The sequence below is a fragment of the Myotis myotis genome, unplaced genomic scaffold (assembly GCF_014108235.1).
Source record: "Myotis myotis isolate mMyoMyo1 unplaced genomic scaffold, mMyoMyo1.p scaffold_m19_p_3, whole genome shotgun sequence".
NCBI lineage: Eukaryota > Metazoa > Chordata > Mammalia > Chiroptera > Vespertilionidae > Myotis > Myotis myotis.
The window spans coordinates 162,565,408-162,589,303 of record NW_023416335.1 but is presented as its reverse complement, the minus strand read 5'-3'; the positions used below and the strand labels follow the sequence as shown (position 1 = coordinate 162,589,303).

The window sequence follows — 23,896 nt, the reverse complement described above, 5'->3', positions numbered from 1 at the left end:
CAGGATAAGCCAAAAGTAAGATAAACCAAAAGCAAGGTCGTCCAAAAGTCCACAGGCTAACCCCTGGGGCACGTTGTATAGGGGATTTCACACTGGCCGCAGTGGAAAGGAAGGCTGGAGTGAGTGATACCTTCCACATCACCAACATTCCTGCAGGGCTTGCCAGTGTGGGAGGAGATTAGGAGTCATCCCAGAGATAAAATTTTCAGACTGGAGTCCTCTGGCAGCACAGAAAGCGAAGGGATTAAATCCTGTTTCTATGGAAGGAAACAGTAAATTGAGAGGAAACAGTAATGTCTGGAATGAGGGACAGAAGATTAAGCAAATTATTACTGGGTCAAAAGGTAGAAGAAATGAGGCGTGGCATTGAAGGAAGGAAAGGACTTCTGCTGGGTTTCCATCAGGAGACCCTCGATGATCTTTAAGAGTAGCGGTAAGGATGGGGGTAGAACCGAAGGGCCAGAGGCTGTCAGGGTGGGAGGGGACAGAGTCCCACTTCATGCTTCAAACATCTGTGTGCACTGTGCCTTCTTCACCTCGGGTTTAGCCATGAGCTTCAAATGGACTGTGAAGCTGTGGGTTGGTATATGTGCATGTGTGTGCACGGACCGGCAAATTTATCTGGGGAGAAGAAAGACCCAGAGCTCTCATCAGATTTCCAAAGGGGCCCTTGATCCTAAAAATGTCCAGAACAGCCGAGCTTACAGTTTCTCTTTGAACAAACACTGCTGGCTCCTTTACGCAGGGGCTGTTTTGTGCTGATTTGCTCTCTTAGACCATCTTTCCTCACACTGAGCTTCTAGGAACTCCTACCCCCAAATCTTGGTTTGCCCTTTGGAGCAACACTGGGCAAGTCTAATCCTTCTATCTTCTTTCTAAATGGAAACTCATTTTTCCGTGTATTAAATTTTTCCTGATAAACGCTTAGTTGTAAAAGGAAATCCTTGACATTTTTTATGCCTTCAAAGATTCTCATGGAGTCAGCAAATATCCTCATATTTTGAAAAGTTTGTAAGTTTAGCTACCAGGAACTTAAATGTAGCAGATTCTTACTTAAAACTCACGTAAGGAATTTAAGGAATTTCCATGTTCCTTAAAATATTAGAGAAAGGATACAGGAGTCTGTCCTCTCTTATTGTTTGGCAAATAAGGTCTAATGATAGCTCCAAAGAGTCTGATTTTCAGGAAAAGCAGCTTTAGTAAGGAGGGCACACATCCTGATTATAACAACTGTACAGCACTGGAAAATGCAAAATAAAAATTATTTAGAAAAGCGAGTCTATTTTGCAGAAGGAGTGTCTCTATGTTGTGGAATTGCATTTTTAAAAAATCTGTGACCTCAGATTTTCTTTGAAACACACTGACTTTCTTATGCATTATATGCTACATAAAGCTCATAAAAACTCTCAGGAAAATTGGACTAGATCTTGCTCAACATGATAAAGGGTATCTAGGAAAAACCTATAGCTAACATATACTTATGGCAAAAGATTGAATGTTTTCCCCCTAGAATGAGGAACAAAGTTCTTTCTACTTCTGTTCAACATTGAACTAGAGGTCCTAGCCAGTGTAATAAAGCAAGAAAAATAAATAAAAGCATTCAGATTGGAAAGGGAGAAACAAAACTGTGTTTACTTGCAGGTCTCTGTAGAAAACCGATGAGATCTGCAAAAAATCTACTAGAGCTAATAAGCGAATTTAGCAAGGTTGTAGCACATACAATCAATATACAAACGTTAATTATCCTTGTATATACTACCAATAAATAACTAGAAGTTAATGTAAAAATACTATTCAATGGCATCAAAAATGTAAAATATTTAGGAACAAATCCCAGAAAGGTGAGCAAAACCTGTATTCTGAAAACTATAAAACATTGTTGAGAGAAATTAAAGAGAACTGAAATAAATAGAGATACACTGTATTGTTGTTATGATGTCAGCTGTCTCCAAATTTATCTATAGATTCAATGCAATCTTGATAAAAATTCCCCAGGGGGCTTTTTTTTTTTTTAAGAATTTGACAAGCTGATTCTAAAATTCATATGGAAATGCAAAGGACCTAGAATAGCAAAATCAATACTGAAAAAAGAAGAAGCGCAAAGTCAGAGGGCTTACACTATCTGACTTCAAAATTTATTATAAAATAAAGCTGGAGTAATCAAGACAGTATTGTATTCATGTCAAGATAGACAAATAGATCAATGAAATAGCATATAGAGTCCAGAAATAGGCCCTTAACATACCTGATTAATTGATTTTTAACAAAGGTACAAGGGTAATCAGATAGTGGAGGGACAACTAGATATCTATGTTTAAAAATTTTTTCATATGAGTCCAAGAGCATGATCCATAGAAGAAGAGATAATATGTATCAAACTTCATAAAAATAATGTATTTCTGCTCTTTGAAAGGCACTGTGAAGAGAATAAAAAGATATGCCCAGACTGGGAGACCACATTTACAAATAATGTACCCTGATAAAAGACTTGTATTCAGAATATATAAACATCTCTCAGAACTCAATAATAAGAAAACAAAACCCAACTTAAAAGATAGGCCAAAGGTTTGAGCATTCACCCAAGAGGATTTACTAATGACAAATAAATCCATAAAAATATGCTCAGTATCGTTGGTCATTAAGGAAATTCCAGTGCAAACCACAGTAAGATAATACTACTCACTTGTTAGAATGGCTAAAATGAAAAAGAGAGATCATTCCTAATGCTGTTAGGGATGTAGAGCAGCTGAAACTCTCATATACTGCTAGTATGAATGTAAAATGTCACCACCACTTTGGAAAGCAGTTTGGCCCCTTCCTACCATGTTAAACATGCTAAATATATACCTACAATAGGACTCAGCCATTCCATTCCTAGATATTTATACCCAAGAGAAATGAAAGCATATGTCCATACAAAGACTTGCACACAAATACTCATAACAGCTTTATTTGTAATAGCACAGAAAGCTAAGGGTTTAAATTGTGTATCCTCATAATGAATACTCCTCAGCAATGAAAAGGGATGGGTTGACAGACAATTGAATAATTGACAATAGAATAATCTCAAAAAATTATGTCGAGTGGAAGAAACCATACAAAAAAAGAGTACATAATGTATGATTCCATTTGCTTAAAGTTCTGGAAAATGCAAACTAATGTACAATAGAAAGATTAGTGGTTGTCTGGAGAAGGAGTGAGTGTGAGAGTGATACATACAGGGATTACAGAGGCCTGGGAAAACTTTGGAGGTGATGGCTCTGTATGTGCACTATCTTAATGGTGGTGATAGTTTCATGCATGTCTACATAAGGCAAAATCGCGCACTCCGAACATGGATAGTGCATCCTACGCCAGTTACAGCCCAGTAAAGCTATTTTAAATGCCACACTGCATGACAGGCATACCGTGTGGCAAACTGTGTTGTGAACGTGTGAAATGCACTCTCTTTAATCTTCAGAACAAACCTCCAGGTGTTTGCTGTGATTGTTCCCTTTACAGAGGAGAACACCGACGCTTCGAAAAGCCGTTCAGTCCAAGTCCACCCAGTCAGCAAGCGGCAGCCTGACCATACTCTTTCCCTCTTAACTGTGAACGGAGGTGGAAACACGTGGACGAGGCACAATAACATGCTTAGCGTCCTCACCTTCATTATCTAGGACGGTCCTGGGGGAGAGTGTGGAGGGAGCAGTTCATGCCTGCTTTGCGGATGGACAAACTGGGGTTGACAAGATAAAAGTGATCTTCACAGTTTAGACCTGGGGACTGCAGGGGAGCGACGTTTCCCTACTCCTTACACCAGCGCCCTGTCCATGGACTCACAAGTCTCCCGCTGCTGCTGACTTCTGCGTCTGCTTTTTCTTTGTTGGTTTTATTTTTACTCATTCAGCCAAAGATCACGTACATTGCCTTCCCGTGTTGGTGGATGTCAGACACTCCCAACCGAGCGTGGCAATATGACCAGGCATTTCCTTCTGCGCCTGCGGGTCAGGAAGAAGGCACTTCCAAGGGGGCCACGGGGCACCTTCTGGGTGTCAGCGCCCAGGAGCGGCCCGTGGGCAGGAGCTGGGCGGCCCCGTCCCGTCGCTCGGTTCGGGCGCCCCGCCCGCGCGCTCCGCCGGACGTCGGGGAGGCGGGCCCGGGGACGCTCGCGAGGCGCTCGGGCGAGGCGCCCCCTGCCGGCGCCCTGCTCCCTCGTCCTGGATCCCGTCCGGGCGGCGCGGGGACGCCGGCCTGGGAGCCCGCTAGCGAGCGGGCGGGCGGCGCGGTGCGGCGCGGCCGAGCGGGTGCGCCCTGCAGGGGTAGGTGGGTCGCGGGCGCGCGGGCGGGGGGCGGGGGGCGCGCGCGGGCGGGTCGGGCGGGGGGCCGGGCGGCGCGGGGGCGCGCGGGCCGGGCGGGCGGGGGGCGCGCGGGCGCGGCGGGCGGGAGCCATCAATTATGCAAGGGCCCGGGCGGCGCGGGGCGGGCGCGGGGAGCGCTCCAAGATGGCGCCCACCGCAGTCCCGCCCGCCGCAGCCTCGGCGCCTCTGCAGTCCGGCCGCGCCTCCCGGGCCCCGCGCTAGGGCCGCCGCCGCCTCCCTCGCCGCCGCTGCCGTAAGTCGCCCCCGAGCCCCCGCCGCGGCCGCTCCCCGCCCGCCGAGCTCCCCCTCTCGCCGGGGACCCCGGAGCGGACTCGCCCGCCTCTGGTCTCGGGCTTTGCCGCAGAGCGCGCGGCGGGCGGAGGGGCCGTGGGCTGGGTGCCGGCCCGCCCGGCTTCGGACCGGGGCTGGCAAGTCTCGCTTTCCCCGCCGGTGTTTGCCCGGGTTCCGAGGAGACTCGAGGACCACCGGGCCCCACCCCCAGGCACCCTCGCTCTCCCGGTCTTTGGGCTGCGCGGGGGGCTCCGCCTGCCCTCGGCGCCCCCTCCTCGTGCAGCCTCCCTAACCCCGTCGCCCCGGGCCCGGCAGAGTCGGGCTCCTCGCCGGGTGGTACCGAGAAGGGCAGCGCCGTCGGGCTCTTCCTCGGCCGCCCCTCAGCTCTGCCCCCTCCCCCATGGCTTGCTGCATCCTTCTCCCCCATCCGGACCCGGATTGGTACCAACTGCAGGAACCGGGCTTCCTGGGTTCCTAGGGCAGCAGGACTCCTCCTGTCCTTCACTGGCTGCGTCCGTCCCCGTGCTCCGGGGCTGTGTTGGGGGCCCCCCCGGGACCTTGTTGGGAAGGCTAGGGCTCCTGCATTCGGGAGGACATCACTCTCAGAATATCCCCTTCCCCCTCTACGCCACCCGGTGCAGAGCTAGCTCCCGTCCTCCCTGGCTTCCCTCCCCCACCTCCCTCCACCGGCGGCATCCTGGGCTTGTTAGCCTTGGGCTGGTGGGACTGCCCAGCTCCACAGGCGTGGACCCTTCCCCCCTAGTTCTCTTATGGTAATTGGAGGACCCCAAAGCCTCTGCGCCCCCCCCCCCCCCAGCTCTCAGCTCAGTCCCCCCGTGCCAGCAGCAACCACCGGTGGAGACTTGGCAGCTAACTTTCCAGGGGTTAGCCTGGGCTTTCAGACCCCTTCAGGGGCCCCAGCCTCGAGGTGGGGTGGAGGGGGAACCCTTTTTCAGCCTGATGAATAAGATTCTTCAAACCATGCGTTCCTTCCAACTACTCCACCCTGTGCCCTCTTCCTCACTTACACTGCAGTTTTTGAAACATGGGAGAATACGTTTTATATCTGGAGATCCCTGGATTCCGCATCTGTGTTCATAATAAAAGGGTGTTATCTGTTGGGGGGGGGGTCGGTTGATAAAAGAAACTTGCATGGCATCTGGCTAATTCAGGGGGAGGCAGAATAATTGGCATGGAGCAAGGTCTACCTGCAGGGAAAACGGCTTTTATTGCACAGTGGGCACCAGAGAAGCAGGGATGGCAGCAGGAAGTGTGGGTGAGGGCTTTGAGAGCAAAGGCGGGGGGGGGGGGGGGGGGGGGGGGGAGTGCTTTTCATAACAGTTTTCTCAAGTTTGAACCTGGGGAGCTTTTAGAGAGGTAGCGGTGTTAGGGCTGGGGGATGTGTTAGCTTTCCAAAGGAGATTCGGGTGTGGTAGGTTTTCCCTGTTCCCCAGTCTCTCCATACTTCTCTTTTCTCCACGTGCATTAGAAGATTTTTAGGGGTGGGTGAGCTTTTTCTTTTCTCAAAAAAAAATTTTTTTTTGATGTGTAATGCAAATGGCTGGATAACATTACCACCCAGTGTCATCCTGGTAGGAATCTTGGGGGAATCACACTTAAAATGCTGAAAGCTTTGTAGCACGCTGCCTGTAACCTGGTTCTTGAAATACTGCAGCATTTTTCTTTGGAACTCATGACCCATAAGGCCTTCAATTCTCCCTGAAAGAGAATTTGATTGCTTGGGGGTGGGGGGGTGGGGTAGTGATGCTTTGGTATTCAGCAAGCATTCTCTGTCCTAGAAATTGAGGCTCTCCCTGGAGAGGGCTGCAAGCATGTTCTGCGTTCCTTGACTATGATAAGGGTATGTGTAAAGGTGCTGTGGTTCTTAGTTGGGCTGGCAAAGCAATTCTTGATAGTTCAGGCCGGTTATTGGTTTCTCTGGTTGAGTTTGAGAAGCTGACTGAATATACATACCTTTGGTTTTCATTTGGGGTTTTGTCAACTTTTATCAAAATATTTGAAGGATTTTGTCTTAAATTAATAAAGGATCACGGAGTGGAATCTAGCATACTTAAAGACAACCATCCAGTTGCTTGTTGGTGTCTTCGCAGGAGCTTTTAACAACTTGTTCTCACCAGCCAGCTTTGGTTGCTTGAGGTTAGGCTTGTGCCTGGGTGTCTTGCTGTGGTGCTGAAAGGACAGTTCCCTGGCCAGCCCCGCCGGGAAGTAAGTGCACACATGCTGTCCATGATTTGGGTTTTCCTTTGCTTTTATTGTCAGCAGGCTTTTCTGTAGCTGTGTGTGCATGCGCAGTTGGGTTTATTCTTGAGGTTGCAGGCCTAGTTATCATATTTTATTACTCCCACATAATTCTTCATTTTGGCTGTCCCTCGTGGAGACAGTGTTTTACAGGCTGCAACAGATCCATATGTAAGTCATACAGTGACATTTTGCTGACTGCGTTATTTCAGCACACTTCAGTAATTTCAAATAGCAAGAAACTGTTATTTAATGCTATGGGAATGGGTCTCCACAGGGAGTAATCAGAACGCACACTAAGCTGAGCTGGATCAGAAGGGCATCTTCTCTGGCTGATTTAAACAGCGAGCTTAGGAGAAGGCTTAACATAACAGAGGCCTGTATGCGACCCATTGTATCACTAAGCAGACTTGTCAAGAATGTTTTTAAAATCCTAGAAGAGGAAGGGAGCCATAAAATACAGCATGTATAACCTTCCACCCAGCACAGGAATCCCTTATGAGAGATCTCTGCTTTGAATACTTCTATTGGTAGGCAACTCATTACCACATAAAGTAGCTCATTCCATTTGGTTTGCACTGTGATTTAAGTACTTTAACACCATTGGAAAGGTAGCATACATAAAGTTAAAAGACATGTAAACTGGACCTTGTCAGGGGAAAATGTCATAACTTGTGTTTGTTATCAAGAAAAGATCGAAAATCAGTGTTCTATGGAGAGTATACAAGAACATGCACCTGCTTGAAAAGAATACAGAGATAGAGACAATCCACCGAAAGCAAGAAAAAGATTACATGAATGAAGAAAATATCTTAAATGTGCTGATATTATATAATAAGTTGTTCTAGAGACATGTGCATGAATTAATGAATATTAAATTCTGACAGATTATATCTGAGAAAATAAACCCACGCTGTATAGAAAATGTTAAAAATACATAGTTATGCAGAATGAGATCAGTTTCCTTAATTATAAAAGTAACACATTTATTGCAGAAAATTTTTAATATATGTAAAAAATGAAAAATGTCAGTCTTATTACCATAAGTGTTTTATGGTATCAATTACAGTTGACATACAATATTATATTAGTTTCAGGTATACAACATAGTGATTAGACATTTATTAACTTACAAAATGATCACCCAGCTTAGTCTAGCACCCACCTGACACAGCCTTACAATATTACTGACTGTATTCCCTGTGCTGTGCTTTACACCCCTGTGACTATTTTATAATTATAAATTTGTACTTCTTAATCCCTTCACCTTTGTCACCCAACCTCCCAGCCCCCCTCCCCTCTGGCAACCTGAGTTTGTTTTGTTTATTTATTTTGGAAATAACAGTATTTTTAAACCAAGCCTTTTAAACTCTTATGTTCATAGTCCATTAGTTAGTTAGGGAATTAAACACTAGATTGTTATATTTCAATTTATCTTTTTTTCTGAATCATCTTTAAATTTTCCAGGAAATTATCTTTAATGTGAAATAATTCATTCTTAGAATTGAGCTCCTATAAAGTCTCTTGATTTAAATATAGCAAGCTCATTAAAGGAGTAAAGAAATCTTTCTCAATCAATTAATCAACAAATATTTCCCCTCTGCACCTACTGTGAGTGAAGCAATGTACTAGCTAGGCCCTACCACTCTTTAAATGATAGGAACCAGTTTAGAATATGATACCGTGCCCGACTGGCACGGCTCAATGGTTGAGCATTGACCTATGAACCAGGAGGTCATGGTTCGATTCCGGTCAGGGCACATGCCTGTGTTTCAGGCTCGATCTCCAGTGGAGGACATGCAGGAGGCGGCCGATCAAGGATTCTCTCTCATCACTGATGTTTCTGTCTCTCTCTCTCTCTCCCTCTCCCTTCCTTTCTGGAATCAATACAAATATATATATATATTTTAAAAAATAAAATTATACCATGCTCAAAAACTGTGGATATTAAAGTATTGAAAGTAGGAAACGGAGATCTTTTATTCTTTAGGTATATTAATGCTGCAATGTTGTGTGGCAGACTTACCCAGTGATTCAGCCTAAAAAAGAACAGTTTGTGCAGGAATAGGAAGTAAATGCAGGAAAAGAAAAGATAAAGAGGAAGTCTTAAGGAAAATTTTTATCAGCCCCTTTGTGAAGTTATAAAAGGCACAACGAGGACATGCAGTTAGATAGTATGCCAGAAATTAAGGTGAAATGAAGACCCAAGAAGTTTGCCATGGTTTTGCTATTAAGAAAAATGCCAGAAGCAGTGTGGGCTTTGGAGTTAGGCAAAACCAAGTTCAAGTCTTGACTCTGCTACTTACTAGCTTTGTGACCTTGGGCAAGTTACTTAATCTATCTAAGCTTCAGTGTTCTCATCTATAAAAATAGGAATAGTAATATCTACGTTACAGGGTGTTTGTGAGGATTAAATGAAATCTCTGTTTCCTTATGGTTTCTGACACATAGAGCTCAATATATATTTGCTCCTTTCCCTCTAAGGATTTAGCAGCTTAGTGTGTATTTATATGTGTATTTGATACAGTATATATGTACTGTATTAAATTTCGGTAGTCTGAAAAGCAGACAGTTGCTTTATCTTCAGTCTGGCATGAAGGATAGAACCACAGGTACCCTGATTTGGTTGGACATTGCTAGTCTAAATGGAGAAAGGTTTTACTCTATAATTGTAGTGCTGGTCTTCACCATCACAGCGCAGTTGCAGTTACCAGAGTCACTGTTTCCTCATTCATTCCCAAACTATTCTAGAATAGGACTCTACCCAAATGGAGAGCTTTGGCACTCACCGATTGGCAGGCAATGGAGCTGTTTTTGACTGTAGCCTGGGGTCTGGAGGTGGGATGGACCCAACAGCTGAGACTCCCCTTTATTCTTCCTTGAGTTGGATATTTTAATGTGATTATACAGGTTTGGAGTTGCTTTTGTCTTCAGCACGACTCCAGGTTTTCCCATTATGTAGCCTTTGAACTGCTTTATTTGAATGGGCCTCATACTTTTAGGTGTCACGGTTGACCTTTGTTAACTAGAGTGTTTATAAAAACTTTTAAAATCATCCTATCAGTTGGTTATTGGAATTGGGTGAAGCAAATATTATTCTACATATGTGATGGCCGAGGAAGCTGAGTAAGCACCCAGTGCCTTAAGTGAGTTGTCTAGGGCTATCGGACAACTAAGTGGTGGAGTTGGTTGACACATGCTTAAAGATTTTTTCCCCATTAAATGGTGTTATATCTCATGTTCATATAACCAGGTAGTGTGAACAGTTTTGACTTTTTAAAGAAAGTATCATTATCCCAAGTAGCTAAACACAGTTTAGTGTGTGGGCATAGTGCAAGATTCTGGGATAGTCAGAAGAAAGGCAAAAGTGCCTTTGAGGGAGAGCATTTTGGAAGCAGAAAGAATGAGGGGAAATGGGCAGAAGATGTACCAACAAAGAGAATATGGATGAGAAAAGAGGCGTTGAAGTAATATGTTTGTTTTGTTCCTGTACCTATCCTAGCTACTTTTTAAAAGGCCGTCATGTTTTGGTGTCCATCTTTTTCTTTCTCCTGCCCTTAGATATGTACACTTGGCTACTGATAAATGCTCTCAAGTTGCCAACGTAAGTTATGACCAGGGTCACAGGGGAGTTTTGACCACCACCACCTGGACCTTGCTTATGCAAGGCTGAAATTGATGTAGGACTGAGAGAAGAACAGTGTGTACTGGGAATCAGTGCTAGGAGGGATTTGTGCGTTGGAGCAGAAAAAGTTCTGGGAGACTCTTGGGCTAGAAGAACAAGGGTGAAAGAGGATAATAGTTAAGATTTCTCTGAGGTATGTGGAAATGTGTCATACTGAGGAGAGTGTAACCAAAAAAAAAAAAAAAAGGCCGGAAGGCTGAGGGTCTAAGACAGCAGTTCTCAACCTGTGGGTCACGACCCCTTTGGCGGTCGAACAACCCTTTCACAGGGGTCGCCTAAGACCATCCTGCATATCAGATATTTACATGACGATTCATAACAGTAGCAAAATTACAGTTATGAAGTAGCAATGAAAATAATTTTATGGTTGGGTCACAACATGAGGAACTGTATTTAAAGGGCCAAAAGGTTGAGAATCACTGGTAAGAGGTGCTCTTGGAACAGAAGCTATCTTGATGCTGGGAGTCCGCTGGGTTAGGATGGTGAAAATGGTAGCCAGGGGGTTTGGAGCACTTTTTCATGCACCGTTGGTGGTAGGGCGAGGCATCCTGTCTTCATCAGGATTATACCAGGATCTGGAAATGGAAAGCACTGAAATCCCTCAAAAGACATATTAACGGACTCCTTTCATGTTCATTTAATTAGCGCAGTTTTTATTCTGTAAAATCTTTTGAGTTCCTGGGGAGTAAGAACATTAGAGAAATACAGTGAGTGGTTATTTACCTAGGGATGGATTGTCTAGGCAGTGAATTATACATACCATTTATTTTTCTACATTTGGGTATTTTAATTGATCATTAGCACTTCCACCAGAGTGAACTTGGGAAGGGAGAAAAAAATCAAAATTAAAATGTCACTTTAAATTTTGAGCTAATGATTGATAAAAAGAACACAAATAACACTGTCAGTGAAAAAGCAATTCATTTTCATCTATTCTTAGTCTCTCCTTATTTTATTACTATAGGCAATTGAAGGCTGAGCCTTCAGAAACTTAATGTTCACTAGAAACCAGTGTGAAATAACATTTTCCTTCATTTTCCCGAATGACAGCCCTGTAAATAAATAGGGCTAAATGTATTACATGGTTAGCTTCTTGTTTCTGAAGGGATTCTTCTTCAATTAAGGCTAATACAAAAGGCTTCCACTTCACAGTCACTAGTGTCTTTTTGTCTTAATAAGAAGCTGAGTAAAATGCTTTTAAATGAAAACAAATTGATGCATTATTATTAAATTGCAGAGAAAAAGTGAGCAGGTGACAAATGAGACTGGTAGAGCTTTCTCAGAGGTCAGAATAACCAGAGATCTCATTTGTTGCAGAATTCTCAGTTGGATTTCCTAAGATTTTGGTGAATACTACAAAGGAGAAAATGTCTTGAAGAAAGAAGAAAATAAGGCATTTTAAAAGATTTGTACTGTGATAGAGAAGAAGGTATTGGGAGAGTGAAGGATCATTATAGCGGAGAGTGAGAGAGAGTGAATGACGGCAGTGAAATGGATGGGGACTTGGGGAGCTGTTCAGACTTTAAGAGGACTTCTCTCCCCTCTGCAGATACCTTTGGGCACATATGAACTAGAGTGATCCCAGTAGGGCACAGAGCTTTAGGAAGGTGTTTTTTGTTTTTTTAAATGTTAATTTATTCCTAAGTCTGCTAGAACTTTGCTGCAAATTGCTTTCTTTTTCTATTTCTGCAGTGGAAAAAACTGGAGAATATTTTCTTGCTCTAGAGCAGTGGTTCTCAACCTTCCTAATGCCGCGACCCTTTAATACAGTTCCTCATGTGCTCGTGACCCCCAACCATAAAATTATTTTCGTTGCTACTTCATAACTGTAATTTTGCTACTGTTATGAATCGTAATGTAAATATCTGATATGCAGGATGTATTTTCATTGTTACAAATTGAATGTAATTAAAGCATAGTGATTAATCACAACAAAAATATGTAATTATATATGTGTTTTCCGATGGTCTTAGGCGACCCCTGTGAAAGGGTCATTCGACCCCCAAAGGGGTCGCGACCCACAGGTTGAGAACCGCTGTTCTAGGGCAAAAAATTTAGTAACATTCTTAAAGGTTTTTTAAACCTTTTTTTTTTTTTAGGATTTTAAGTTATTTAATATAAAAACATTTTCTCAAAAGGTACTGTTAAGCGCTGGGAACCAGGGGGAGGAGGGGGGGGGCGTGGGTAGGAAGGTGTGGGCACGGGCCTGGCAGTGATGAACTCGAACCTGCTGCTGCTGTCGCTGCGGCTTCCGGCTCCGTAGCCTCCGGCTTTCTGGCCTCATGGATGCGCAACGCGCTTCCACGCAGCCGGTGGGAGAGTTTTCTCTGACATCTGGGGGCTACCAGAGTGTGGGCCGAAGCAGGCGCTACAACCGCAGAAGTATCTCCAGGAGCATCCCCAGCAGGAGCTGGAAAGAAACCTCATCTCCAGCTCCACAGTCTCCAGGCAGAGGAAGAACCGATGCTGGAACGAAGCCGCAGGGGCCCCCGGCCATGGGCTCTGCCCAGCCCCAGCTCCTTTCTGGGCCCTCCCAGGAGTCGTCCCAGACCCTGGAGAAGGAGCCCCACGAGGTTGCAAGGTACCTCCGTGGCCCAATCAGGCAGCCAAGCTCCAGGTCGGGTCCATCGCTGGGCCCACTGTCGCAGGCACTTTCCCGGCTGGGTAGCCCTGTGGCTTCATGCCCGACACTGCCAGGCCCAGGCCCGGCTGCCCCTGGCCTGCCCGGAATGTGGCCATTGCTGCCGACACGCCCCTTCTTGGCACTGCACTGCCAGGTCCATGCGGCTGCCACTCCAGACCTGGGCTTCTCCTGCCACCTCTGCAAGCAGAGCTTCTGAGGCTGGGTGGCCCTGGTCTGCATCTGCAGGCCCACTCGGCTGCCAAGCGGCCAATCGCCTGCCCTGAGTGTGAGAGACGCTTCTGGCGACGAAAGCAGCTTCGAGTGCGTCTGCGGAGGAGCCATCTCCCTACGCCTGAGGCCCGGCCTGTATGTGGCAGTTGTGGCAGGAGCTTTGCCCAGTGGGACCAGCTAGTTCTCACAAACGGGTGCATGTAGCCGAGGCCCTGGAGGAGGCCGCAGCCAAGGCTCTGACTGCCCCCGGCCGGGTGGAGATGCCATTGACCGTCCCTTTCAGTGTGCCCGCTGTGTCCAGCGCTTCAGGCACAAACCCGACCTGATTGCCCACTGCCGCGTGCACACGGGCTCGCGGCCTCACCAGTGCCCTGGTTGCAGGGGCGCTTCACCAATAAGCCCTACCGGACCCACACTGGTGAGAAGCCCTACCGTGCACTGAGTGCGGGCGCTGCTTCTGCCACAAACCCAACCTCTGTCTCAGCAAGATCCACCTGCGTCCGCAGGGTCCACCCAGAGCGCCCCCAGCGCAGGAAGCCCCCAGCTTTCAGCCGGTCCCTGGAATCCTCAGCGGAGCCCACCGCACAGGCTCCACTGAGACCTGCCCAGGAGCCTACCCCCAAGCCTCTGCTGGAGGCCCCGGAGAGGTCCCCCGGGACCAGGCAGAAGCCCCCCCATCTCTCTGCAGCTCCGATGACTGTGGCAGGAGCTTCGGGCTGGAGCGCTTCCTGCGGGCCCACCAGCGGCGGCACACGGGGAGCGGCCCTTCATCTGCACCGAGTGTGGGAAGAACTTTGGCAGGAAGCCCCACGTGGCGGCCCTCGGGTCCACTCAGGGGAGCGGCCCTTTGCCTGTGAGGAGTGTGGGTGCCGCTTCTCCCAGGGGAGCCACCTGGCGGCCCACTGTCGTGACCACGCGTCCAAGCGGCCCTCCGTCTGCCCAGACTCTGGCAAGGCTTTCTGCCACAAGCCCTACCAGGCAGCCCACCGGCACATCCACACCGGCGAGCGCCCTTCCGCCTGCCCCGACGGCGACAAGAGCTCCAGCCAGAAGTCCAGTCTCACCACCCACCACAAGAGCCACATCCAGGACGGCGCCTTCTGCTGTGCCATCTGTGGTCAGACCTTTGATGATGAGGGGAAACTCCTGACCCATCAGAAGAAGCATGATATCTGAGGGCAGGGGCATCATTCGGGAGGAAGCGATGCAGTGGGGCCGCAGGGCCTGTGCTGCTGTTGTGTAGCCAGGGCTGGAGAGGCAGGCCCTGTTAGATAGAGAGGGAGGTCAGCCTCCACGCCTTAGGCCAGGGAACCCACTGCAGAGCACAGGGACCCGGCCTCCAGCTGGTATTTGCTGAGGTTCCCTCCTCACTGTCCTGTTTCCTGGAAAAGTAGCAGTAGCACCTGTACCCACCCCTTAGTGTCTGTCCTCTGCTGGAGGGGCTACCGGTGGACAGGATGACCCTTCTCTGGTGTTAACGCCTTAATGTCCCTGCCTTTTATTTTGAGCTCCTTCGGCTTGTTTTTGGAAGTAGGTGTGGTACAATCCTTAGTAAAGAGCGCTTGGGAAGCAAAGTGGACCAGCTGGATATAGCTGGGGGAACCTGTTGGCCTTGTTAGGCAGTCCTGGGAGGTGAGGCCAAGCTGCTCAGACCTGTCCCACCCCAGCCCTCCCACCTGCTCCTGCATTGGCACCCAGTCTTGGAGAGACCCATCTGCTGTTAGTCTTGGCTTCCCCTTCCTTCCTAGAGGTCAGTTCTGGTTTCTGCACAGGTCACCCCATTTGATTTTTTAAAAAGAAATATATATTTTATTGATTTCAGAGAGGAATGGAGAGGGAGAGAGAGAGATGGAAGCATCAGTGATGAGAGAGAATCATTGATGGGCTGCCTCCTGCAGGCCCCCTACTGGGGATCGAGCCTGTAACCTGGGCATGTGCCCTGACCTGGAACCTAACTGTGACCTCCTGGTTCATAGGTCAACACTCAATCACTGAGCCACACCAGCCAGGCCCATCTGACTCTTTATCCACCACCCTCCCCATGCCTAGAGCACGCCCTGGCTGTCAGCAGTCCTGTGTCCAGGGTGTTGTCTAAACACCCAATCGTCTTTCACACCTTCCAGAAGGTGTGCTGTAGAAGGGTTGCCGTAGAAGGGTTGCCTGGCTGATATCGGAGGGAGATTGGGGTGAGTTTCCTTTTCAACATTTCTAGTGTCTGGATGCCTAGCCTCTGCTTGAACACTTAGGTGATAGGGAGTCCCCACCTCCTGAGGCCCTGGTTCTATCGTAGGATAATTCCAATTGTTAGAAGTTATTCCTTATAGTGAGTGAAATCTGCTTTCCTATAATTTCTACCTATTGGGCCTTGTTTTATTCTCCGGAACTAAACAGAACTACATAGATAGACATAGATAATTCCTGTGTTTTATTTTTCGTAGTGAGATAGATATATCCTAATTTCTTAGCTTATTTAAAGCAAAAAGTTAGTTTGGGTCAAAGGAATCCTTTTGTACTACATACATTGCTTTTTAGGATTTCCATTTAAAAATTATCTATGAAAATAAAAGTGTAGAGGAAGACATGACCTTGAGAGCTATCAGTCTCACTACATACATAGAATTATTGCTTTCAGTGGGGAACTATAAATCACCTATCCTGACCACACACAACCAACAAATATTTAGTGAGCAACAACTAAAGGTGAGACATTGTGACAAGTATTGAAAGATACAGAAAAGATAAACCTTTTATTTTAGGAACTTATTTATTTGGTGAAATAAATTGTAAACACAAAATGCTTAATAAGTAGAAGTTTTCATAATGGTTCATGATAGCAATTGAACAGGGTTTAATTGCCACATAAGTGGTACAGAAAATAATTGATTTTTTAGAAAGGCAAGAACTTCAAGCTAGTATGATTGATGGAAGAAGTATGATTTGAGCTGGACTTGACAGGATGGTTGGGTAGAACAGCGTGAGCCAAAGTGAGAAGGTGAGAATGTACAGAGTGTTTTCATGGAGCAGTGAGCAAATCAGTTGGGCTTTGGTGGGATCCCCCAGTGGCAGATAAGCCTGGAAAGATAGATAGGGTATGGTTTGCCAAATATTAAGTCTTTTGGGAAGTTGTATGTATCCTTAGAGACAATGGAGAACATGGAAGATTTCTGAGGGAGTACAGAATGCCACATCATCAAAGCTGCTGTGATGTTTTAGGAGGATTGGGCAGCAGTGTCTAATAGCACGGACTAGAATGAGCATCCAGCTAATGGGCTCTTTGATTTGGCCTCGCTGTGCGGTGACAAAGGCATGGAGTAGGATAATAATGAAAAAGATAGGAAGGAAAATAATATAATTTCGTATATGTGTGTCACATGGATGTGTGTGTTTAAGTAACAGTTTTCTAATGTAAGAAATAGTGTATAGGATGACTCAATAGGACTTGGTGATTGACTTTACAAGGTGAAAGGGGAAGGAGGAATAGTTAAAGATTATTTTGCTATTTTAAAGTTTTAGAGACAGAATATTCTATTTAGAAAATCTGGGGACGTATGCTCGGTAATACATGTTGGCATTCTAATCCAGAGCATCTTGGTTAGCAAGCTATCTTTATTTCTAATTTTTAAGCCTTTCTCTGTAGAGGGGTTCCCCCCTCCCCCTAGAGCTTCTACTGTTATTTCTTTAAGGAAAACCTAAATTTTCCAACTTCTTTATTCTCTGTGCCCTCTCACTGATAAAGATTACTTAATCTTTGTGGATCTTTATCTTTTTCTTATTTTGGAGTCTTTCATTCTACCCATTTACAGCCACGTAATTCATTTTTTTTTCTTGATATTTTCAACTAGCCTTCAGTTTAGTGTATAGAGAAACAAAAATTATACTCCTTTTCATAGACCTGATGGATGACTGTTTTGTCTTTACTGAAATTCCCTGGCTTTCTTTCTTTGATCATTTGCTTATATCCTCTGTGCTTCATGAGAGCAATAGTATTTGAAATTGCAGGGAGAATTAAGGATAGCGACTGAGAGGATTCTAATATGTGAAAGCAGAAAGAAAGAGTTAAAAGCCTTATCAGCCAGTGCTGTTGCTTTCTTCTAGGGTACTGAATCCGGCTTTGGACACCAAATGTCAGACTTGACTTGAATAAACTTCCTTGGCCAAGCTGGGGTACAAGACACGTGGGCTGTAATGTACAATTTCAAAATACCCAGGTGTACCGGTTACTAATGTGGATTTTTTTCAGTAAATGGAATTACACATATGTTGATAGACATGCAATTTGATATGTATGCTATTTTGTTGTATTGACAGCAAGCTTCAAAACTTCATATGTCAAATTTGCTGAAGGTGTTAACATCATAGATATTTTTTACGCTTAAAAATGTCGAATTTTGTGCCAAAAAAAGAGAGCATTTGTGGGAAGTTTTAATTCATTACTTTATTTTGAAGAAAAAGTTATCGTATACTTCGGGAAGCTTATGGTGAACATGCTTCATCTTAAGATACTTGTGAATGCTGGTTTAAACGCTTTAAAAGTGATGATTTCGATGTGAAAGGCAAAGAACGTCCAGGTCAACCAAAAAAGTTTGAAGACCAACAGTTACAAGCATTACTGGATGAAGATGCGTGTCAAACTCAAATACAACTTGCAGAAAGATTAAACATTGCTCAGCAAACAATTTCCGATCGTTTACAAGCAATGGGAAAGATTTTAAAGCAGTGGTTCTCAACCTTCCTAATGCTGCGACCCTTTAATACAGTTCCTCATGTTGTGGTGACCCCCAACCATAAAATTATTTTCGTTGCTACTTCATAACTGCAATTTTGCTACTGTTATGAATTGTAATGTAAATATCTGATATGCAGGATGTATTTTCATTGTAACAAATTGAACATAATTAAAGCATAGTGATTAATCACAACAACAAAATGTAATTATCTATGTGTTTTCCGATGGCCTTAGGCGACCCCTGTGAAAGGGTCGTTTGATCCCCAAAGGCGTCGCTACCCACAGGTTGAGAAACGCTGATTTTAAAGGAAGGAAAATGGGTGCTACATCAACTGAACGAAAGACAAATGGAAAACCAAAAAGTCATCAGTAAAATGTTGCTTCAACGTCATAAAAGAAAGTCTTTTTTGCATCGAATTGTGACTGGCGATGAAAAGTGGATTTATTTTGAGGATCCCAAATGCACAAAATCATGGGTTGATCCAGTTCAATCATCAACATCAACTGCAAGGCCAGATCGCTTCGGAAAGAAGACAGTGCTCTGTGTCTGGTGGGATCCGGAAGGTGTGGTGTATTATGAGCTTCTAAAACCAGGTGAAACCATTAATACTGATCGCTACCGACAACAAATAATCAATTTGAACAACGCTTTGATCGTAAAACAACCAGAATTGGCCAGAAGACACGGCAAAGTAATTTTGCTTCATGATAATGCACCATCACACACTTCAAAACCAGTTAAAGATACATTAAAAGATCTTTCCTGGGAAGTATTAATCCAACCGCTGTACTCACCAGACCTTGCTCCTTCAGATTATCACTTGTTTGGATCGATGGCACATGCACTTTCTGAGCAGCACTCCAAAACGTACGAAGAAGTGGAAGATTGGGTCTCTGAATGGTTTGCTTCAAAACAAGAAAAGTTCTATTGGGACGGTATCCACAAATTACCTGAAAGATGGGGGAAATGTGTAGCTAGCAATGGACATTACTTTGAATAAAGCACTTTTGATGTTTCTCTTGAAATGATCGTGTTTTCTTTGATTACAAAATCTGCATTATTAACCGGTACACCTGGTGTAGTGGGGATTTAGAGCAAAGGCTGAGCTCAGGGAACTTGGGGTCTGACCCAGCCTTTTGTAGTCAGTAAAGATCATTGACTAAGAAAAAATAAAGGGTGATTGGAACATCAGAATATATACATACAAAATCACAGAATGAGAAAAGTAATGGAATGCAGTAAAACATTTCATTTAATTTGTTAATATTTTTCTCCTTCTCACCACTAAAGTTACTGAATTCATGCAGATTCCATTAGCATTTGCCACCGTCTGTGCTTAGACAGTTGGCAGAAGTCCCCATGGTTTGTGTGGAACCAGTAGAGCAGGCAGAGTTCATGTACAAACTGTTAGTAAATTTAGCAGTTTATTTAGGGATGCAAAGCATCCTTACAGTAATCCCATTAGGAAGTTCTCTGTGCAATCACATTGTAAGTTTGTCCCTGCTTCCTAATTTGAGTGCTCACAGTAACAGTGATTAAGAACAGTTAAACAACAGCCCCTTGGGAAGGCATTCTTCAGATAGCCTTGGATGAGGGAAGTTCATAAAGACCACTTAACTGAATGATGGCCATTTGTTTTATTAATATAGATAGTCTAGTGCAAGTACTGTTTATAGATTAAACAAAAAAATTTTTTTTGCTTTCCTTCTTTTTATAATATTTCTTGTTTCTTGTCTCCAGAAGAGACAGAGTGAGTATAAGACTCAAGAAAGGCACAGATTGAGTGGTTAACTGTAGAGGGGAAACAAAGTAGAATGATCATGTGAGTATTTCACTTACCTCACAAGGCTTTTTCTTTTTCTGGTTCATCCTGGAAACTTCAGACATAAGTGCCAAAGGAGTAAGACTTCTTTTATTTTGGGATCTTAATGTAGACTCTTGGCATTAGAAATTGCTCAAAAGCTTTCTAGGTCAAAGAAAATAAGTCCATTCTATGTGATGAGTGGCTGTCAGAGACTCATTATTAGATTTGAGTGTTTTTCATTTTGTTTGTTAATCCTCACCTGAGGAAAAATTTTTCATTGATTTTTAGAAAGAGTGGAAGGGAGAGGGGGAGACCCAGAGAGAGAAACACTGATGTGAGAGAGACACATCGATTGGTTGCCTCCCACATGCACCCCAACCAGGCCAGGGATAGAGCCTGCAACCAAGGTACATGCTGTTGACTGGAATCGAACCCATACCCTTCAGTCCACAGACCAACGCTCTATCTACTGAGTCAAACCAGCTAGAGCTCCATGTTTAATTTTAATCAGATTATATCCAACCTGACCCTTGGGGGCTGATGTGCTTTGTTCCTAGCCACATGCTTCTTCCTGACCATTAGTAAATCCCTGGTTTATATTGTCCCCAGTAGGTTGTAGGAGTTGTCACATCTTCTGCTTCCCTCCTCAGCAGGCCACCTTGCTGGTTTCCAGGGATGAGGCATGGCTGTCATACGGGGCACTGTGACTTGGGCTCCGTTCCGGAGCGCTGCTTTTGCCCAGGGGAGTGCTCAGAGAAAGGTGTTCTGTTTTTTGTTTGTTTGTTTTAAGAGAAATGCACTTATTAGTGCAATCTGTTGCAAATTTTCAAGAAAAAAGTGTCACTTTTCTAGCCAGGATTCCAGAAACATCAGTTCCTTATAGGCACTGATTCTGTTTATAGATGTTGAGTTGTCAAGGTCTTTCTAGCTGTTGTTTTTTCTTCCATGGTTTAATCACAAAACCTGGTAAGAACTCTTATTTGTGGCAACTGAATGCTGACTTTTGGGGGTATTATAAAAATCCAGTATAGGTTTTGCAGACACCGCCTGGAAGCCGCCCGTGAGCAGCCGTAGTGAACCCCACCGTGTACTTGGACATCGCCGCCGACGGCGAGCCCCGGGGCCGCATCTCCTTCGAGCTGTTTGCAGACAAAGTTCCAAAGACGGCAGAAAACTTCCGTGCTCTGAGCACTGGGGAGAAGGGATTTGGGTACAAAGGTTCCTGCTTTCACAGAATTATTCCGGGATTTATGTGCCAGGGTAGTGACTTAACACACCACAATGGCACAGGCAGCAAGTCCGTCCATGGGGAGAAATTTGAGGAGGAGAACTTCGTCCTGAAACATACAGGTCCTGGCATCTTGTCCATGGCAAATGCTGGACCGAACACAAACGGCTCCCAGTTTTTCATCTGCACTGCCAAGCCTGAGTGGTTGGAGGGCAAGCATGTGGTCTTTGGCCAGGTGAAGGAAGGCATGGATATTGTGGCAGCCATGGAGCGCTCTGCAGGGTCCAGGAATGGCAAGACCAGCAAGAAGCTCACCATTGCTGACTGTGGGCAACTCTAATAAATTTGACTTGTGTTTTATCTTAACCACCAGACCATTCCTTCTGTAGCTCAGGGGAGCACCCATTCACTCCGATTTGCTTGGAATGTTCCATAATCTTTGTGCTCTTGCCAATTTATTGGGTTCCATAATGTCCCTACCCCTTCCCGGTCTAGCTGGATTGCAGAGTTAAGTTTATGATTATGAAATAAAAACTAAACCGTTGTTTGTCAAAAAAAAAAATCCAGTATAAAGTTCAAAGTATGGGTGCTAGTCTGTATTTTTAGCAAGTATCAGCGTTATTATGGCCAACATTTAGGTATCAGAACCCCTGCAGTCTAGTTGTGACTTTAGGCCAATACACAGTGTCCCTGGGACAAACAGTGTTCTTTTTTCTATTTGGAAATATATTTCTGTTAGGGAACTATAATCAAATAGCGTACTCCTTCAAAGACTAAGTTCAATAGAACTAATATTTGAAAAGCTTTTAAAGTTCTAGTTCATATATAGCGACTGTATTTTTCCTTTTATTTTTAACAGCTTTAGTTATTTTTTCTTTTATTGTTACTATTTTTAAAATTTACAAATAGTACAGTTGAAGAAATTTTGGTATACAGTTTCATGAATCTTAACACATGTATAGATTCATGTAATCACCACCACAGTCAGGACAGAGAACAGTTCCTTCACCTCGAAAAGCTCCCCACTGCTGCCCCTTTGTAGTCAGATTCTTTTTAACTCCTAATCCCTGGCAGCCCCTGATCAGTTCTCCATTCCTGTGGTTTTGTCTTTTCTAGAATGTCATGTAAATGGGATTAATTATACTACAGGATATACCAGTAACTCTTTGAGATTGGCTTCTTTCACTCAGCACAATACCGTGGAGATTTAATCCATGTTGTTACATCTATCAGTAGTTTGTTCTTTTTTATTGCTGAGTAGTATTTCATTGTTGGTTACATAATAGTTTGTTTATCCATTCATCAGGTGGTTGTACCATTTTACATTCCCGTTGGCAATATATGAGAGTTCAGGTGCTCCATATCCTCATTTGCATTTGGAATTGTCAATTTTTTTTAAAGTTTATGTTATTGTGGTAAGAATACAATGTGAGATTTACCCGCAGCAAAATTTTGAATGTGCAATACATTATTGTTGACTATAGGTACAAGGTTGTACAGTGGATCTCTAGAGTTTATTCATCTTACTTAACTGAAACTCTATGCCCATTGATTAGTAACCTCCCATTTTGCCCTCCCCCAGCCCCTGGCAACTATCATTCCACTTGAATTCTGTGAATTTGACTATGTCAGGTAACTCATATATGCAGAATCATGCAGTATTTCTCTCTCTTTGACTGGATTATTGCACTTAGAATAATGTCACCAAAGTTCGTTCATGTTATAGCTTGTGTCATATTTTTCTTCTTTTATTTATTTAAAAAATGTTTTAAAATGTATTTTTATTGATTTTAGAGAGAAAGGAGAGGGAGAGAGAGAATAGAAACATCAGTGGTGAGAGAGAATCATTGATTGGCTGCCTCTTGCACGTCCACACTGGGGATTAAGCCTGCAACCCGGGCATGTGTCCTGACCGGGAATTGAACCTTGACTTCCTGGTTCATAGGTCAGCGCTCAACCACTGAGCTAAGCCGGCCAGGCAAATTTTCCTTCTTTGAAAAGGCTGAATAATATTAGAGAGAGAGAGAGAGAGAGAGAGAGAACGAGAGAACATGTGCCCCATTTTAAAAATCAGTTCATCTATTGATGGACATTTCCAATTTTGGCTATTGTGAATAGTGCTGTGATGAACACTGAGAGAGCTAATATCTCTTTGAGATCCTGATTTCAGTTTCTTTGGGTATATACACAGAAGTGGGATTGCTAAATCATACAGTAGTTCTTTTTTAAATTTTTTGAGGAACCTCCATACTATTTTTCCATTGCAGCTGTACCCTTTTGCATTCCCAGCAATAGTGTGCCAGGGTTCCAACATTTCTCCACATCCTTGCTAACACTTAATGTCTTTTTTTTGGTCATAGCCATCTGACAGGTGTGAGGTAATATCTTATTGTAGTTTTGATTTGCATTGCCCTTATGATTAGTGACATTGAACATTCAGATTTTTTATTCTAGTCACTTTAATAGGTATGTAGTGTTACCTCATGATTTCAATTTGCATATCCCTAATGGCTAATGATATTGAGCATCTTTTCACATTCTTATAACCATGTATTTTAATATATCTTTGGTGAAGTGTCTGCTCAAATATTTTGCCTGGTTTTTACATTTATTTTAGAGAGGGGAGGAGAGAGAGAGGGAGGGAGGGAAAGAGAGAGAGAGAGAGAGAGAGAGAGAGAGAGAGAGAGAGATATGGATGAGAGAAATAC

At 44.3% G+C, this 23,896-nt stretch overlaps 2 protein-coding genes and 1 pseudogene across 2 annotated transcripts in view; all 3 read left to right on the top strand.

Annotated features, from left to right (window-relative positions):
* Nucleotides 1-4,439: 4,439 nt before the first annotated feature.
* Nucleotides 4,440-23,896, top strand: part of SCN8A (sodium voltage-gated channel alpha subunit 8) — a 186,059-nt gene continuing 166,602 nt past the window's right edge. The window contains exon 1 of the mRNA XM_036300192.1: nt 4,440-4,593. The gene's annotated coding sequence lies outside the window, so the exon portion shown is untranslated. The remainder of the gene's footprint in view (nt 4,594-23,896) is intronic.
* LOC118650674 lies at nt 12,858-14,758 on the top strand (annotated as a pseudogene).
* On the top strand, nt 14,915-21,554 carry LOC118650673 (peptidyl-prolyl cis-trans isomerase A-like). Its single transcript, XM_036299004.1, has 2 exons — nt 14,915-14,963; nt 21,029-21,554. The coding sequence occupies exons 1-2, from the start codon at nt 14,915-14,917 to the stop codon at nt 21,526-21,528; spliced, it is 549 nt and encodes a 182-aa protein (XP_036154897.1). The 3' UTR covers nt 21,529-21,554.

Bases quoted from the DNA above. Each gene is read 5' to 3' on its own strand.
- LOC118650673 (XM_036299004.1), top strand. From the start codon at position 14,915: ATGTCCCTGCCTTTTATTTTGAGCTCCTTCGGCTTGTTTTTGGAAGTA. The intron at 14,964-21,028 runs GTGTGGTACAAT...GCCCGTGAGCAG, and splicing joins CGGCTTGTTTTTGGAAGTAG to CCGTAGTGAACCCCACCGTG.